Genomic DNA, 18091 nt, shown 5'->3' on the forward strand with positions numbered 1-18091 from the left:
TTGTTTTGATAATAAAAAAACGGAAAACGGATCGTTATCCATTATCCGATTTCATTGATGTGTTTGAAAATCGAAATTGGGAATTAAAACAGCGAGTGGAAAACTCTTTTCTCTATTTCCTATTACTTTCCAAGGATACTGAAAACAAGGATTGGACAAATGGGGGGATTGCACATGCGCAGTAATAAATGAAGAAAGTTGTTCCTGGTTCTTTTGTTGGTCAGATTGAAAATGAACAGTTTTAGATTTTTTTAATGTTGAAACAGAAAATAAATAAAAAATGAAACCTGGGAGTGAAACATGAGTTTAATCTGTAATCTGTCTTCACTCCATCATGAAACTGCAGTGATGTTGTGACAGTCCGTTCAGCTGCAGCGTCCAATCAATAATCAATAACATGTACTGAACTCTAACATACTGCCCTCCCCCATTGGAAACGAATAGGAAATAGAGAAAAGAGTTTTCCACTAGCTGTTTCAATTCCAAATTTCGATTTTCAAACACATCAATGAAATCGGATAATGGATAATGGATAACAATCCGTTTTCCGTTTTTTATTATCAAAACAAAAGATGGGAAACGGATTATATCTCGATTTTTATTTTGTAATTTCAAGACAAAAATCGGATGGCCGCGAAGTACACGGACCTAGAAGCATCTCTTTGTCAGGTACAAGTCATAATTTTAAAGTCAATTATTATAGTTTATTATAGTATAATTTCCCAAAGCATTAATACCAATTTCACATTTTAAATCCATTATTTTTAAAGCATGAGCATATTCGTTCTGATTAAAGAAAAATTTATTTTCAATCAGTAAAATGCACATATTTGAAAATATTATATATCAAATACAGATGAGGGGGGGAGGGGGGGTCCACATCATCTCCAGGTCAGCCTGTTTCCATGCTCGTCTTCAAGTCCCCTTTTAGTTTGTTTTTCTTCTTTAAGTTCCTGGTGACATTTTAAAAAGAACATCAGAAAGTCAGATTGAACCATTTTCCATTTTGCGATCCTTCATTTTGGTCATAGTTTAAATAAAAAGATGAATTTTCAAAATGTTAAAGATTGGTGCTGCTAGTTTATCATGCAGACATATTCCCTCCCTTTTCTGCTAGTCTTCACATTGAGGCCCCGTTTACACGTAGCAAAAACGGTGGTGTTTTCATGCGTTTTGGCCGTTCGTTTACACGAAAACGAAGCTCAAAGTCACCAAAAACATCATTTCTGAAAACTCCGGCCAAAGTAAGGTTTTCAAAAACTCAGTTTTCACGTTTGCTTGTAAACGGAGAGAAACGGACATTTAGTCTTCAGAACGTCACATTATGCCACAGAAACGTCACCAGGGTCATGTGTGTGACCTGTGTTTACAATTAGTTTGGCCACCGTCAATATTTTCTTGTATTTTACTTGCTTTATATTTTAAAGTCACACTTAAAAGTAACTCCACTTCTCTGTCACTCCAAACGAAAGACTCTCGTTCACCTTGGAAGTAACTGGCAGTCAAGGCTGATTTATGGTTCCGCGTTACACCAACGCAGAGCCTACGTAGGCTACGCCGTCGATTTACCATGGAACCATATTATTCAGGCTTCACACGTGTCCTTTGTTGACGTTTTTTTCCAGGATTCTGATTGGCTAGCATGACTTTATCTTCTCGTTACACTGCCCCCTGTAGGTTTGGCTGCTCATAGCACCTTAACAGCTATTTATGCGAGTTTGTATAAACAAGGGTATTTTTCAAAACGTAAAGTGGGAAATATCCGTTTTTGTAAATACCCGGCTATGTGTAAACGTGGCCTGAGAACCACTCGGCTGTATTGTTGGCATGATATGCTCACACGACTCTTCAAAACTTAATGTTGGCAACATGATCTCCCGCAGGACGGAACCAAAAACATCGACTATCTGGTGTGAACATGTGTGATTTCATGCATCAGCACTTCAGTGTATTTCATTTAAGATGATCGGAGATTTTGAATTTTCTAAAACACTTCTTTCTTTCACTGTTTTGAAACGTAATTTAATATACATAAAATTAATTTTAAACATCAACTATCGGTTGGGTGGTTAATATTTCTCTGAACTGTTACAAACTTGTTATAAACAACAAATCCCATCTTTCTTACTTTTTTAATTTAGCTCCTGAGGAATTGGATTCCTTGGGTATTTTTACTCCTGTGTCACTCGGTTTGCTTTTTTTCTTTAACCCGTGTCCTTCTTTTCTCTTCCCCCCTTTCTGCTGGGAAATTGCTGTTTGAGGTTCTTTTTCTTCATTCTGCTTCCTCGGCGATTCCTGTTGTTGCTCTTTTTTCTGTGCGTTGCCCTTTTTCTTCATCATGAAGCGAGGAGTTGTGCAAATGGTGCTTCTCTTGGGAGGTTTCTTCTCCAGCCTCCGCTTTACTTTGCTAAAACAGGAAAAACAAGCCAGGTGATGAAAATCAATATCTAAAACAACAGGAATAATCAGGGTTCGTACACATTTTAACCAACAAATTTCCATGACTATACATGACCTCTAAAACATCAGTGTAAGAATGAAATATAGGAATAAAACTATGTAAAAAGTCACCACAGTGGAGATCTAATGACAATTATGGTTTTATACAAAGAATCTGTTTAAACTAACACTGATATACCAGCAATATGTTGTAGTATATGTTTTATAGTAATCTAATATAACTAATAATAACTGTTGGAGAATGTGGTCACTCGATCCGATCTCCAAGATGCTACAGTAGGCACATCACGCGTGAGAACGCGCCAGACTTTTCGATACAAAATATTTATTGATCAATTTTAAATCTACCTTATAGGCTGTTATTACTAAATGTTATCATTAAGTGAGAAAAATAAATTCCATGACTTTTCCAAAAACATTTTGGGTGAACTTATGTTTCCAAAACTTTTCCAGGCCTTGAAAATTACATTTTCAAATTCCATGACTTTTCCAGGTTTTTTCAAAACGTACAAACCCTGAATAATTATCAGTAAATACATAAGATAATTCTGATTGTACAGGGTTCATTTAACAAGAAAAAACGGGTGACGTTTATGACAATAAGAACAAGATTGTACAAGCATGGCTGCTGTTATTAAAGCAAAGCATTTCTTCTTAGTGATGCACCGATTGTTCGGTAACCGAAATTGTTCGGCCGAAAATGGCAAAAAAAAAACACTTTCGGTGTTCGGTGGAATAAGTGGGAAAAAAAACAAACAATTAATAACAGCGTTGTAAATCGTTGGCCAACCAAAAAGTAACCACATAAGAATTTAACGTAACATTTACCAGGTGGAACCAAAACAACATAATGCTGGGAAATTAAAAAATGTTCAGTTTTTTATGTTCAATAAATATTTTCTACCTTGTAATTTTGTATAAAAAAAAATGTCTTTGAAAAGCATGCCTAAATCAAATTTATTTGATTTATGCAATGGTGAAAAAATTGGCAAAATAAATGAAAAACTGCGACAAACTCGGCCACAAATTTTTATTTCGGTGCATCACTATTTCTTCTTAAATAGAAACATGGCAACGACTGAATCAGAACGAACCATAAGACTTCTGGAACTAAATTCTTTGCACAAGGAAGGACAAAGCTGAGAGCTTTGCGTATAAAGGCACATGCTCTGAGAAAACCAAATGGGGAACCTTTATACCAACCACAGAAGTGGGATTGATAATGATTTGGGCTTCGGTTGTAGCCACAGGACCTGGACACCTTGCAGTTATTCAACCATTAGCTCCTTCATTTACCTAATTTTAAAGCAATATATTGTTTTTCATGACATCTTCATATATGAAAGTTTAAGCTTGAGAGAGAGTATCATCTTTGTTCACCTGTGGATCTTCTTGAAGCCGATCATGTAGTCCGGGACGGGACAGCCCGCTTGTTTTATCACATTTGCAATGCTGTTAAGTTGAGATGCAAAAAAACATGTTAGTTTTTTCTTTTTTCATTCAATTTTGATGATATTAAAAACATTTGGTTCAGGTACTTATGACTAATGACAAAAAAACTAACCAGTACTACCCCTGACAAGTAAATCTAAAGAATCAGATAAACCTGCTCTGTGTTCTCCATCACTGTGTTTAAAGCTGTTAAACTTGGTGGGTTTCAGGTCCGACACCCGGATCAGTCCGATCCTGCGTTCACACTGAAAGCGTCACAGGCATCATAGGCAGCTCCGGCTGTCATTCATTTTCTAAGAAAACGTGCGTCGAGAGGCAGCGGAGGCAGCGCGTCAATTTGAAGTTGAAAAATCTGAACTTTATGCAAATGAGCAGCAGCGACGCCGAGGCGTCGTCCAATCACAGACCGGGATTCCCGAAGCCTCAATGCAGATTGTACTTTCATGTACACACAAACGTACACTCATTCACATGCGTACATGAGCATAGCTGTGCACTAACAAACTTATTTTATCAGGAATTAATATATTTCTTCCAGCTAATTTTTGCTGATTTGACTGCCGTTTTTATCTGAACTGATCATGTGAAACACGTAAGTGTTTCACATGGAACTGGAGGAGCTGGATGGTCCCAACGATTTTATTTGCTACATTGCAAAATAATTAAAAACCATGCTTATTAATCACAAAATACAGTTTAAACATGACAAAATCCGCTCCGACCCAGTGTCAGTGATCAGCGCAGACAGACTGCAGCTTCAAGCCTCAGTTACGGTTCCGCGTTAAATCGACGGCGTAGGGTTCACGGCGACGCGCACCATACGGTGTGCGTCGCCGTGAACCCTACGCTGTAGGCTCTGCGTTGGTGTGATGCGGAACCATAAATCAGCCACCGGGAGCAAGGGCTCTGGTGGTTGATGTTGATCCGCGGACCAATCTTGTTAAGCCGGGCAGACACTGTGCAATTATCGGCTCGTTTTGAGCCGATTTTCCAGTCGTGCGACTTTTATTTGATCGGGCCCGATTTTGACCCAATCGTTGCTCGTGCCTCGTGCAGTATACGTGGCGTAACGACGAGAGATTAACACCTCACGACGAGCTCCCGATCACAAATCGTGAGGTCGCAAGAAAATCAAGCGTGTTTGAAATCCTGGTCGCTCCTCGTGAAGGAATCACAGTTGAAGCAGCTACGACCCGATTTGACTCATCCTTTCACAGAGAGCATGCGCAATATCTGATGTCACGTCAAAAAACTATTATTTGTAGTTAAAGTGTTGCAAATTCACATTACAAATCATGTTTTAATAGCAAAAAAAAGACTGCATTTCCACGTACGGTGCGGGTCGCCGCGTACCCTACACCGTAGGCTCTGCGTTGGTGTAACACGGAACCATAAATCAGCCTTTAGTGTGTGCGCTGTCTGCTGTTCGGCGGGTCCCTCCGCCGAGACACAACTTTTGCGGTATGCGTTATTTTAGGATTTGTTTTATATATATATATATATATATATAAAAAAATAAAATTATAAAAAAATAAAGGATCCCCATAACTTTGATCGGGTGGGCAGGACACACGTTTGGGTGGACACAGCCCACCCCTGCCCCAAAACCGGAGTTCCAGTACAGAGAGGTCCGACGGGAGGATTATGATCGTACAGTGTGAGCAGACGGGTCGCATCAGAGCATCAGGTCGTACAGTGTGAGAACATAAATCGTGGGCTGTGAACTTTTGAGCTCCGCGATCTAGTCGTGCAGTGTGAGATGGGGCAGTCTCATACGATTTAAAATATCGCACAGTGTATGCCCAGCTTTAAGGAGCATCAAACTCACTCTTATCTACGCGGAAATAACGCTAAAATATAAAGAAGGCGTCCCAAAGTGTGATCTATGGTGAAATAGGAAACTGAAGATGTGTACGCTATATGTGTAGACTATATACACTGTTCCCTCCAGTTCTGCAGCGCAGCTTTAGCCCCGCCCACTGCAGCCGTCGACAGTACCTGCTGCTTTCAGTGTGAACGCAGGGTGATGATGACAAACTTGTGTGTCTGCATCGTTGGTTCATGTAGCAGACTGTTTCCACCCAGTGGCTCTTGTTACCAGGCTCGTTACCCCCTTGTTACCCCCTCGTTACCAGCCCACAGCACCTGCCCCACCTGAACTTTCACACGTACCTGCGCAACATCGGCTTGTCACTCTCCGTGAAGAAGGTGATGGCCTTCCCTTGATGGCCAGCTCTGCCAGTTCGCCCTGAGGACCAGAGATGCAGGAACCATCAACCATTAGACGTTTACAACTGATGCCACTGCTCAAAACTAGCTCCGAAACTAAAGTCAGCGACTAATTATGACAATTTCATGTCAAATGATGTTCAATCAATCATGAAAACAGTCTAAACTTGAACAATCTGTTGTGCTTCTTTGAAACGCACCAATCCGATGGATGTACTCCACGGCGCTGGTGGGGAAGTCGTAGTTCAGCACGAGGTTCACTCCCTTGAAGTCGATCCCTCTGGCCATCAAAGCCGTGCAAATCAGCACCCAGATCTTTCCGGAGCGGAAGCTGTTCACCACGTTGTCCCTCTGAAACGGAGGAGCCGTTAACAACGAGCCGCCAGGGGAAGACCAAGTGTCTCAGCCGTGTCTGAGCGTACCTGCTGCTGCGTGCGGTCGGCGTGGATCACCTCCACGTTGATCCCTTCATACACCAACTCGTGGAAGAGTTCACGGGCTCGGTCTATGGACTGGACGAACACCAGCACGGGTGGCAGGAACCCCTGAAACGCAGCGCGGAGGACATGCCATCATCCGGCGTAACAGCCGTAACCACCTCGAGCTGAGCTCGTGATCAACACACGTTTTTTATTTATTACGGATCCCCATTAGTCCTCACTGCAGTGAAGACTATTCTTCCTGGGGTCCAACATTGCACACATCAACAATAAACTACAATCCTTACAAGTAAAACAGAACTAAATCTAAACAAAAATGATCTGAGATGTGATGGAATTCATCCCTTAAATTGTTGAAACCAGCCAGAACCAAACAACAAAAAATATCCCATTTTACACACTCATAAACAGACTAACTAAAACTGACTTCCTTGCCAAGTACTGCTTTTCTTAATTTATTTTTGAATCTAGCTTTATTGTTTATCATGGTTAAGTCCCAGTCCCAATCCCCCCCTAGTCCTACTTTTCTTCACTTCCCCTAAATTTTGCGCGTTCCCGTGAGGGTAGTGGTGTCCCAATTCCTCTTTTCACCTAGGGGGAGTGTGCTTATTTAGGGGTAGTGCTTATGAATCTAGCCCTTCAGAGCGAGGGATTTCAGGTGCTGACTAGCTGACCAAGGGTTAGAAAAATTTCCAAGAATGCTTTACGTCATCATTTGCAGACTGAATAAAAAATAAAAAAAAACATGGCGGACATTTCTTATTTGTTAGTGAATAAAATCAATATTTTGAGTTAGTTTCTGCATAAAAATGCGTTTTGATTAAATTTCTAGCGAGAAATATATATTTTATTTTCATAATATTCACTCAGTGAATGTACATAATCACTCGTTTGCTCGTTGTTGCGAAGTCTTTTTCAAACCTCGTCAGAATAAAGGCTGATTTATGGTTCCACGTTACACCAACGCAGAGCCTACGGCGTAGGTTACGCGGCGACGCGCGCCGTACGCCCTGCGTCGATTTAACGCGGAACCATAAATCAGCTCCCGAGCCGGCAGGCGGCTGTTCTCATCTCGAAATTTTCGGAGCAAATTTCTTATTAGGCGTTATTTGGATAAACTGAGCCCAGGTTGGGGATCTTAACGGTTACTTTTACGCCTGAAAAAATATTAAAACTCAATAAAGTGGCATATTAACAGCGCTACAGCGGAAATTAAAACAGCTTTTAGCTCTGGGCTTCCTGATATGGTGTGACGTTTGTGCAAACGTAACTACACAGTCGCTTACGTACCCGAACGTAAACCACGCAGTGACGTAGCAAGCAAAATTTAGGGGTAATGCTGAAAAGTAGGAGTAGTGGGAGTATTGGGAAAGGGCCTAAATGTGGTGGAAGCTTATTCCAGTATGTTACTGCTCTAAACATCGTAGCCTCTTTAGTGCTTTGGTTCTTGGTAGAGGAAGAGGAAAGTGAACACCAGAAGCAGATCTGGTTGCAGAGCCATGTTGAGTAGAGATGTGTTTTAGATGTAATGACTAATTGATAGGTTTCCCAATATTCAGAAATGTTACCTTCCTGACGATGTCCCTCATGGCCACCAACTTGCCGCTCTCCGTCCCGACGAACAGCAGCTCCTGCTCCACCGTGTTCACCGCCGAGTTTCTGAGCAAACACACGACTGAAACGTGAGGATTAAACGAAAACTATGAAAGTGAATACATCCGCAGGAGGAGGGTTTACCTGCTTCCGATGTTCACGGAGACCAGGCTGTCCAGGTTCAGGCGGCACCACTGCTCCACCTGGGGGGTGCAGGTGGCGCTGAAGAAAGCCCGGCGCACCTTGGGGTTGGAGCAGGCCAGGAACACGGTGGCCAGCTGCTCCCTGAAGCCCCTCTTACCGTCCTCGAACAGCTTATCCGACTCGTCTACGACCAGCCACTCAACTCTGAAACAACAATAATAGATTCGGATTTGGAGATGCATTTAGTGCCTGGGTTAAAATGTATGGAGCTAAATCAAGGCCAAAAGTTTTGCTAATTTGAAAATAAAATTTTAACCTGAAAATTATTTTTACAGTTTAAATTTATTTTTTTTCCGCTATCAGATCTTTTTTCAGTTTCAGAACTTTTTTTTTCAGTTTCACATCTCATTTCTTTCTTTCTTTCTGACTCATTTCTTTCTTTCTGGCTCCTTTCTTTCTGGCTCATTTCTTTCTTTCTGACTCATTTCTTTCTTTCTTTCTTTCTTTCTTTCTTTCTTTCTTTCTTTCTTTCTTTCTTTCTTTCTGGCTCATTACTTTCTTTCTTTCTGGCTCATTTCTTTCTTTCTTTCTTTCTGACTCATTTCTTTCTTTCTTTCTTTCTTTCTTTCTTTCTTTCTTTCTTTCTTTCTTTCTTTCTTTCTTTCTTTCTTTCTTTCTGACTCATTTCTTTCTTTCTTTCTGACTCATTTCTTTCTTTCTTTCTTTCTTTTTTCTTTCTGGCTCATTTCTTTCTTTCTTTTTGAAAATAGCACTGGATATGATGCAAACTATCAGGAAGTGTACTGTAGAATATTTAAGTTTTGTATGTTCAATGAACTGGATTTGTGAGTTTGCATCTTATTTTTCTGACATGTACCATGCATCCTGTAAATTATTACAGTGCTCGCAATATATATATATATATATATATATATATATATATATATATATATATATATATATATATATATATATATATATATATATATATATATATATATATATATATATAAACTCTGAAACAACAGGACACTGAATAAGAGACAAACAGCTGGAAACAGGAGTTCCTGGTCCAGAACGGGGAACGGACCTGCTGAGATCGATGGCCGGGGGGTCCTGCTTCAGCAGGAACACCAGCCTGTTGGGAGTCGTCACCAGAATATCTGCAGAGAAACACAGGATTTCAACAGTCAAGAAAAGTAATAAGATTTAATGTTTGACCTTGAGTGAAAGCTACCGAGGCGTGTTGCATTCACCTGGAAAAAAATGTAAAAGCTCAGTTTTTCTCTATAATTTTCTTCCTATTTTTTGTGGTACAGTAATCCCTGGTTTTTCACTGGGTTACGTTCCAAAAAGAACCCGTGACAGGTGAAATCTGCGAAGTTAGTAACCTTTATTATTATCATTTTTTTTTTACAATTATTATACAAGGCTTCAAATTGTGGAGATCAGCACCGCCCTACCGCGACCTCAGTGATTGGATTTGAACGGGAGAATCGGTGCAGCATGTTTTGTCCACATTATGGGTTTTGGAGAAAATTTAGCAAGCTGTTTTACGTACATATTAAACCGTAACGTTATTGACACACAGGAAGTGAAAAAGCGGGAGACTGTTTAGCCAATCAGAATGCAGAACACAATGCAAATACGTGAAGCAGCGAGACGGTGAAAGTTATAGCGAGAGATTACTGTATTTATTTTTTAACTTGTTTTTCAATGTAACCCCCCCCCCCAGTTTAGAAAGCATCTGAAACAATCAAGTATTCTACTGAAAATTCCATCGATTAATTGAGTAATCGGATAAAAACATATTTTTGTTTAGTTAAAGAGCAATTATAAATAAACATAAGACGTTAGATGTTAATTGACATCACTAAAACTAAATTATATAATCCAGTAGGTTCATGGCTGTGTATTTAAAAACCCTGAACTTACACCAGTCGACCAAATTTATCGCCTTCACTCAAAAAACTAAGGATCTTACCAAGAAATGTTCTTATTTCTAACCTAAAAATGCCATTACACCTGATAACACACATCACTTAAAAGGTTAGGTGTTTTTCCCACGTGTTTCAATTGAACTTTCATTTGTGTCAAGCACATTTCAAGTTCTAGTTAAGTTTTAAGTTAGTCTTTATAAGATTTTGAGTTTTGTCAGTGTTCAATATAAAATAATGAGACCTGCTGTATTGGAGCACATTAGGCATCAGTGCTGCTTGTTTTATCCACGAATGACTACAGAATTAAAACGGAAAACTACCCAGTTAGCTTTATTACATTTTTATTTTTCTGACATTTTCTGCCTTTTCTTTTAGTTAAAACTGTAGCGGGAACAGATGTTTAGAGGAACCTATGTAAGTACCGGGTTAGAGGGGGAACATATAGGAGAACGGACCAGAAGAATATAGCGTGGATTGAAAAGAAAAGTTAAGCACTGAGTTACATGTGTCTGACTGCCTGAGCAAGGCATGTTACAAAAACCAAACAAATCCGCCGCCTCTTTCTTCTTCCTTTACCTGCGCGGCGTCAGCGCGTTGTGCCGCATTAAATGTAGTCCGGGTGAAATACCTGCTTTGAGCTGGTAAAATTAAATGATTCCTCGAGGCAGAGAAAACTCCTCGATCATTGTTTGTAATCGAATTACTCAAATTATTCGAGGAATCGTTTCAGCCCTAATACATTCAGGCAGCTTTGTGGCCCAAGAGACGACCAGGAGACGTCAGCGGCGTATGAAAAAGAAAAAAATATACCTAAAAAGAAAACTTTTTATCTCCAAGTGAATGCAATTCGTTTCCGTATAAAGCATCCGCCACCTCGTACCGTATTTTTTGTTCGACTTTGGTCCATATTTCTTGGCGGCCAGAGAAGCTTTGTCTAGGATGTGGATCCTGAACCCCACTCCCTCGGAGAAGCGGAGAAGCTCCCTGTAAGTCTGAACACAACAAAACCAGTCAAACACTGCAGGACAGGGAGGGAAACAACAGGAAACGCATCATCCTCGCAGCAAACGAGCAGCTCTCACTTTCGCGATACAAAAGCGTCACGTGTACCTGGCTGGCCAGCTCTCTGGTGGGGGAGATGATCACGGCCCTGAAGCCGTGGTTGGCCGGTTGCTTCAGGTGGCTGAGCAGCGGCACGCAAAAGGCCAACGTCTTTCCGGATCCTGTGGGAGCACAGGCCAGGAGCTCCCGACTCTGAACCCCAAAAAACAACAAAACAACATGAAAAGTGCTCTCAAGACCCACATCCAGTCCTAGAAGTGGGCCGTAAATCCATTTAGTTATCAACAAATTAAAGCGATATTAAAAAAAAATTAATAAAAAAGTAAAAATCGGATTTCAATTTAAAGGGCAACATTATCCTTTTGCATCACCATGAATTAGACTTTCCAGATGTGGATGTGTTTCTCCCCGCTTAAGTATTTTCATAGTTAAAATAAAAGTCATTGATTGAAGAATACTTTTCCTCTTGTGTAGCTATATATACAAAAAATGGGTGTGGTGTTAAAAAATATAACACACAAATATATACTGTGACATTAATTACATTGAAAATGAGTTCCATTTTCTATTTTATTGTCCTCTGTATCATGAGCTGAGTCAAAAATTATCTTGATAGGTGTAAGAATTTGGATTTGATGTGGGTAAGCGATGCTGAGAGACTCAAATGGATTTTTGATTATAAAGTATTTGCACTTTCTGACTATTTGGAGAAAGTGTGGGAAAAACGAAGAAAAGTAACATATATGTAAAAATATCCATTCTGGTTTTTGATTGATTTATTTTGTTTTTCCGGTGTACATTGTGTAGCTCCCTCAATTAAGTGTGTGTGATATTGTACATTGATGATTTTCTGTTTCTGGTGTCTTATAATCCTGTAAGGGATGGGTCTTCGGACATGACACAAAAATAAAATTCATTAATTCATTCATTCATATACACACACACACTAATTTCCTGATCTGTGCCTTGTGCACAACCACGAGCCTGTACTCACGTGCATCATGAGAGGAATGGCCTGCATCTGAATCGGCGTGGGCGACTTCAGTCCTGCGTCTACGAGGTTGTGAAGGATGTTCGGGTTGAGACAATATTCTGACTGCAACTCCTCGAACGAGCACACGGGGTCCGGCACGTCACAGCCGTGCACGTTTATGCGATGTTGAGAGCGGATGGAATTAATCTTAAGAGAGAATATTGTTTAAAAAGAGTTTCAGCGAAGAGTTTTCAACTTTCACTAAACGTGTAATCTGAACAAGAGCATCTCCGGTGTGAGGCGTGTTTTACCTTCTCCTGATGAAGATGCTTCAGCTTCTTCAGTGACGACTTGTCTTCACTCTGCAGGTTTTGGATCTTTCTGTCCAGCGAAGACATCCATGTGATGCCGTTTCCCTCGCTCTCCTTCATCAGTCCGTCTACCGTTTCAGTCGGACAAGAAGGTATTGAAGATTACAAGAACTCCAAGAAGGTATTGAAGATTACAAGAACTCCTAATCTTTTTTTCCATACCAACATTTAAACCTTGCTTTGATGGTCCTGTAGAATATTTGTCTTTCATTTTTTTCCTGCTTAACATTAAATAAGTTCTGACATCAACAGATCCAGATTCCGACGACTTTATTCATCCCTTTGGGAGGTTCCCTCGGGGAAACTGACATCTCCATCTCACTCACTCAGCACTGTCGTATACAGAAACCAAGAAAGGAGAAAGAAAACAGCCCAAAAACCAAACACCCATTTAAAAATAAAAAGATTTATAGAATTATTTGAATAGAAAAAAAATAAATAATAATTTATAAAAATATATGTGCATATACGCGTGTGCGTTAGGAATGGGCGATATTTTACCGTTCATGATATACCGTCAAAAAAATTCCCCACGGTAAGAATTTGTCATCTCACGGTAAAAACGATAAATTCCCGTTGATGACGTTTTTGTGTAAAGCTGATTTATGGTTCTGCGTTAAATCGACGCACAACGTACGTGAGCGGGAAAGAAAGAAACAGTAAACGGGTACATTGTTCCCACTAACATATACACTTATATATAGAATATGTATGTATGTATGATGGTAATAATATATATAACATATATAACAATTAAATATATAAGTAACATATTAGTATAAGTGACACTTTTTACTCTCTTTTATTCTATTTATTTTTTGCTCTCTCTTATGATTGTATGTTGTATTTCTGTATGTTTTATTCTGTAAAGCACTTTGGCTCAGGTGGCTGTAAAGGGCTATATAAATAAAGTACATTTACATAATAAGATAAACCTTTAATAGTCCCACAGAGGGGAAATTTGCAGTATAGTAATACAGAAGCCAAATCGTATTATAGTAAAGGGATAATTGCAATATATAATTTACTCAGAATGCTATAGTTATACAATATGATACATGTTTTGTGAACACTACTATGAAGGATTTTTAGTGCCAAATTTAAATAAATCATTAATTAAATGTTTAATTAATTAAAATGGGAATGAAATATATTATTCATTCATTAAATGTATCATTAAAATGGGAATTAAATATATCATTCATTAATTACATTTGTCATTAATTAATTAAAATAAATTCATTTTAAGTATTTTTTTTTTAATTTATTTATTGGCTTTGTCTCGAACACAACAAAACCCAATCAAATTAAAAGCATCAGAATAAAAAACAAAATAAAAGCAAAACAATTTAACAGTCTCATTCAAAAGTAAAACACAAATCAAAACAATGTGTTCGAGAGGGAACAGGAGGAAGCAGAACGCTTATTTAGTCCTGTCCCTTCCTCACAATATCATATATAAACTATAAAAATTAAATAAAGTTACAAGAAAGGAGAAAAAAAAAAAAAAAAAGAATATAACAAAAAATAAATAAATACAACACAAACAACCAGTAAGCAATATCAGTAATTATAATCATAATTGACCCGGTCTCCTCAATATCCTAAATTCCAGAGTCCATCTCCCAGTCACCTCTACAAAGATCCACGAACAGCCTTGAATGCTGGCAGTTATATTTGTATCATATATACTCCATTCACAATAAAACAAAATAATAATCAAAGAAATACATATGTAATGTGAATTACTTTCCTTAGAGGTCCCCATTATTATACTTGTCAAGAATTGCTTTCTTGTATGTGTTTTTAAACTGTATAGAGTTAGTACTATGTTTGATTTTATCATCAAGACCATTCCACAAAGTTACCCCACAAACTGATATGCACATGGTTTTAAGAGTAGTGCGTACACATGGTTGTTTAAAATGTAATTTTCCTCTCAGACTATATTGTCCTTCATTAGCTTGAAACATTTTTTGAATGTTTTCAGGCAGTGAATTATTTCTTGCTTTGAACATTATTATTGCTGTTCTAATTTTCACTAAGTCCATAAATTTCAAAGTCTGTAATTTAAGAAATAGAGGATTGGTGTGATCGAGATACCCAGCATGATTTATTATCCTTACTGCTCTTTTTTGCAATGTGCATATCCTTTGTAAGGTGCTCTTGTAAGTATTACCCCAGATTTCAACACAATAGATCAGATATGGTAATATGAGTGCACAATACAGATTGTAAAGTGTTGTTTGGTTCAAGATGTGTCTACATTTATTCAGCACTCCAATACTCCTTGCCATCTTAGAACACAGATACCTAATGTGGGCCTTCCAGCATAACTTGTGGTCTATTAAGACACCCAAAAATGTGTTTTCATAAACTCTTTCTAATACAACATTATTCATTTCTATTTGAACATCTTCATTCATTTTACGATTTCCAAATAACATAAATTTAGTTTTCTTCAAATTCAATGATAACTTATTTGTATCAAACCAACATTTTAATTTAACCAATTCATTCGTGACCACTTCCACGAGCTGCGGCAAGTCTTCTCCAGAACAAAAAATATTTGTGTCATCCGCAAATACAACAAACTTAAGTACCTTTGAAACTTTACAAATATCATTGATATACAAAATAAAAAGTTTTGGGCCTAAGACTGACCCTTGTGGGACACCACAGGTGATATTAAGACTCTTAGACTTATGCTGACCCATCTGCACAAATTGACGCCTGTTTTTAATGTAGCTCTTAATCCAATCAAATGCAACCCCTCTTATGCCATGCCGCTCCAGTTTTTTTAGTAGTATCTCATGATCAATTGTGTCAAATGCTTTTTTTAGGTCAACAAATATTCCCATAGCATATTTCTTATCCTCTATACAGTTTGTTATTTCCTCTACCAACTCAATTAATGCCATGGAAGTTGATCTGCCTGACCTAAACCCATACTGACTGTCCATTAATATATTGTTTTTTTCAATGAAATTATCCAGTCTTGTAACAAAAAGTTTTTCGATTATTTTTGAGAACTGAGAAAGCAAGGATACAGGTCTATAGTTGGTGAACAGGTGTTTGTCACCATCTTTATACAACGGAATTACTTTAGCCACTTTCATTTTTTCTGGAAATGTTCCTGTTTTGAATGATAAATTACATAAGTGAGTTAGCGGTTTCACAATTCCATGTATTATTTTCTTTACAAGAAACATATCAATATCATTCCAATCTTTTGATGTCTTACTTGTACACTTATTTACAATATCTATAATTTCCTTACTTTCTACAGTTCCCAGTATGATTGAGTTTGGATTTCTGTCCACCCATTTTTCCTCAGCAAATTTCTTCCCGGAGTTTTTTATTTCTTTGGCCAGTTCAGGACCCACATTAACAAAGAAATTGTTAAATCTATCAACCACTTCATTCCTATTAGTAATTGTTATGTCTTTGTCCGTAAACCATTCAGGGTAGTCTGGTTTGTTTTGTTTTTTTCTAATAATATTATTTAATATAGTCCATGTACTTTTTATGTTATTTTTATTATTATCCAATAATTTATTATAATAATCCTTCTTACATACCCTCATAATATTAGTTAATTTGTTTTTATATTTCTTATATTTAACCTCCGCCTCTTTTGTTCTATATTTTATAAAATGCCTATACAGAGTATTCTTTTTCTTACAGGCATTTTGCAGTCCCTTCGTCATCCAGGGGTTTTCAGAATACTTTTTGTTACTAGTACATTGTTTGATTGGACAGTTTTTGTCATATGCATTTTTGAATATGTCTAAAAATAATTCATACGCTTTGTTAACATCAGTTTCTTCACAAAGTACTTTCCAATTATAATTCATTAAGTCATTTCTAAATGCTGTTATCGATTCCTCAGATCTTACTCTCCTGTACTCAACTTCTTTACACGACCAGTTCCTTTTGTAGCTACATTCATGAATCACAAAGACAGGCAGGTGATCACTAATATCATTAACTAATACTCCGCTTACAGTATTGTCCATATTGTTTGTAAAAATGTTGTCAGTCAAGTAGAAAAATATATGTAATTATTTCAGTATTTAAAGGGGACCTATTATAGCATATAATACCTATTTTAAACAGGCCTTGAATGTTTTAAAAACAACACCACAACAACAGCAATTAGCCAAATATTTTTACCTTCTGAGGCCAACTCGCTCCTTTTTGCCTTTTTCTTTTTCCGCTTTGCAGCTTTCTCTTCTTTGCACGTTCTCTTCCCTCCAGAGTCTCCTCTTCCTCCCCCATCCTCCTCCTCCTCCTCCTCCTCCTCTCCGCTCTGGGCTCCACTAGTCTCCCCTGAGCCGAAGTAATCGATGGCAGAGAGCTGCTCCGAGGAGTCTTCCCCTGCCCGAGATCTGGCCACCTAAATAACGAAATGAGACAATACTAAATGAATATATCACTTAAATTGATACACTAATAAAATAGGAACTTGTACAAATCACGAACCCTAAAGATATTGAGGGAGAAAACACTTTGGAAACACTTTGAGACTCCCACGTCGCCTGTTTTGTCGCTGTTTTCTACCAAACTGCGGGTTTTGTCGGGTTCGTTTGGTCAAATTTACCTTAAACCGAGCTGCGTCTTCGCCGAATCTCTTCAGGTCGAATTTGGCTCCGGCTCCGAGTTTTCGAAACAGGTCGAAGGCGTCCATCGTGGTTCCGTCCAGATCAGATCAGAACCACGTGACGAGGATCAACATCCGGGGTCGCGACGGAAACCACGCCCCTTCCGGAACAGGCTATGATATTTATAAAATATTTGATTATTAATTATTATATATATATATATATATATATATATATATATATATATATATATATATATATATATATATATATATATATATATATATATATATTATTAATAATTATAATTTATTTAAAAAAATGTCTTTACTACTATATATGTAAACCTTATTGGTCCTGATTTTCTGTTTTTTTATTTTATTTTTTTCTGCTATTTGAAAATGTATTTATTACATTAAAATTATTAAATTATTATTAGGCGGAGGAGGTGGGTGAGAGGAGGATGCTGGTCAAGCTGAACTCCATCATGGACAACCCTCTCACCCCCTACATGACACTGTGGGAGCATCAGCAGCTCCTTCAGCCAATTTACTGCTCCACCCGCGCTGCAAGAAGGAACACTACCGCAGGTCCTTCATCCCCACAGCCATCAGACTCTATAATAACCAACTGTAGCCACCCGGGTGCAATAACCTGTCTCTTTGAAAGTGCAATAACCACTAATACCTCACGTATTTTTGGAAATATTTGTAAATATTTTGTAAATATTATATGTTTATATGTTTATTTGGTGTTTACTACTTTTTTTTCTCTCTTGTACATAGTCTTTTTCTACTTTTTATATTGCTCTTTTTTATTATTT

General features: G+C 38.0%; 1 protein-coding gene across 1 annotated transcript; it reads right to left on the reverse strand.

Annotated features, from left to right (window-relative positions):
* Positions 1-823: 823 nt before the first annotated feature.
* Positions 824-17384, reverse strand: LOC133460094 (probable ATP-dependent RNA helicase DDX52). The gene is made up of 15 exons (XM_061740620.1): positions 17268-17384; positions 16841-17063; positions 12605-12732; positions 12315-12500; positions 11369-11512; positions 11139-11250; positions 9409-9481; positions 8319-8522; positions 8150-8240; positions 6564-6686; positions 6342-6492; positions 6085-6160; positions 3841-3912; positions 2129-2407; positions 824-953 (listed from the first exon to the last, which is right to left on the reverse strand). Exons 1-15 carry the CDS (start codon positions 17352-17354, stop codon positions 893-895), a joined length of 2010 nt encoding a protein of 669 aa, XP_061596604.1. The 5' UTR covers positions 17355-17384; the 3' UTR covers positions 824-892.
* Between the last annotated feature and the right edge of the window lie 707 nt (positions 17385-18091).

Source organism: Cololabis saira, chromosome 14 (assembly GCF_033807715.1).
Source record: "Cololabis saira isolate AMF1-May2022 chromosome 14, fColSai1.1, whole genome shotgun sequence".
Taxonomy (NCBI): domain Eukaryota; kingdom Metazoa; phylum Chordata; class Actinopteri; order Beloniformes; family Belonidae; genus Cololabis; species Cololabis saira.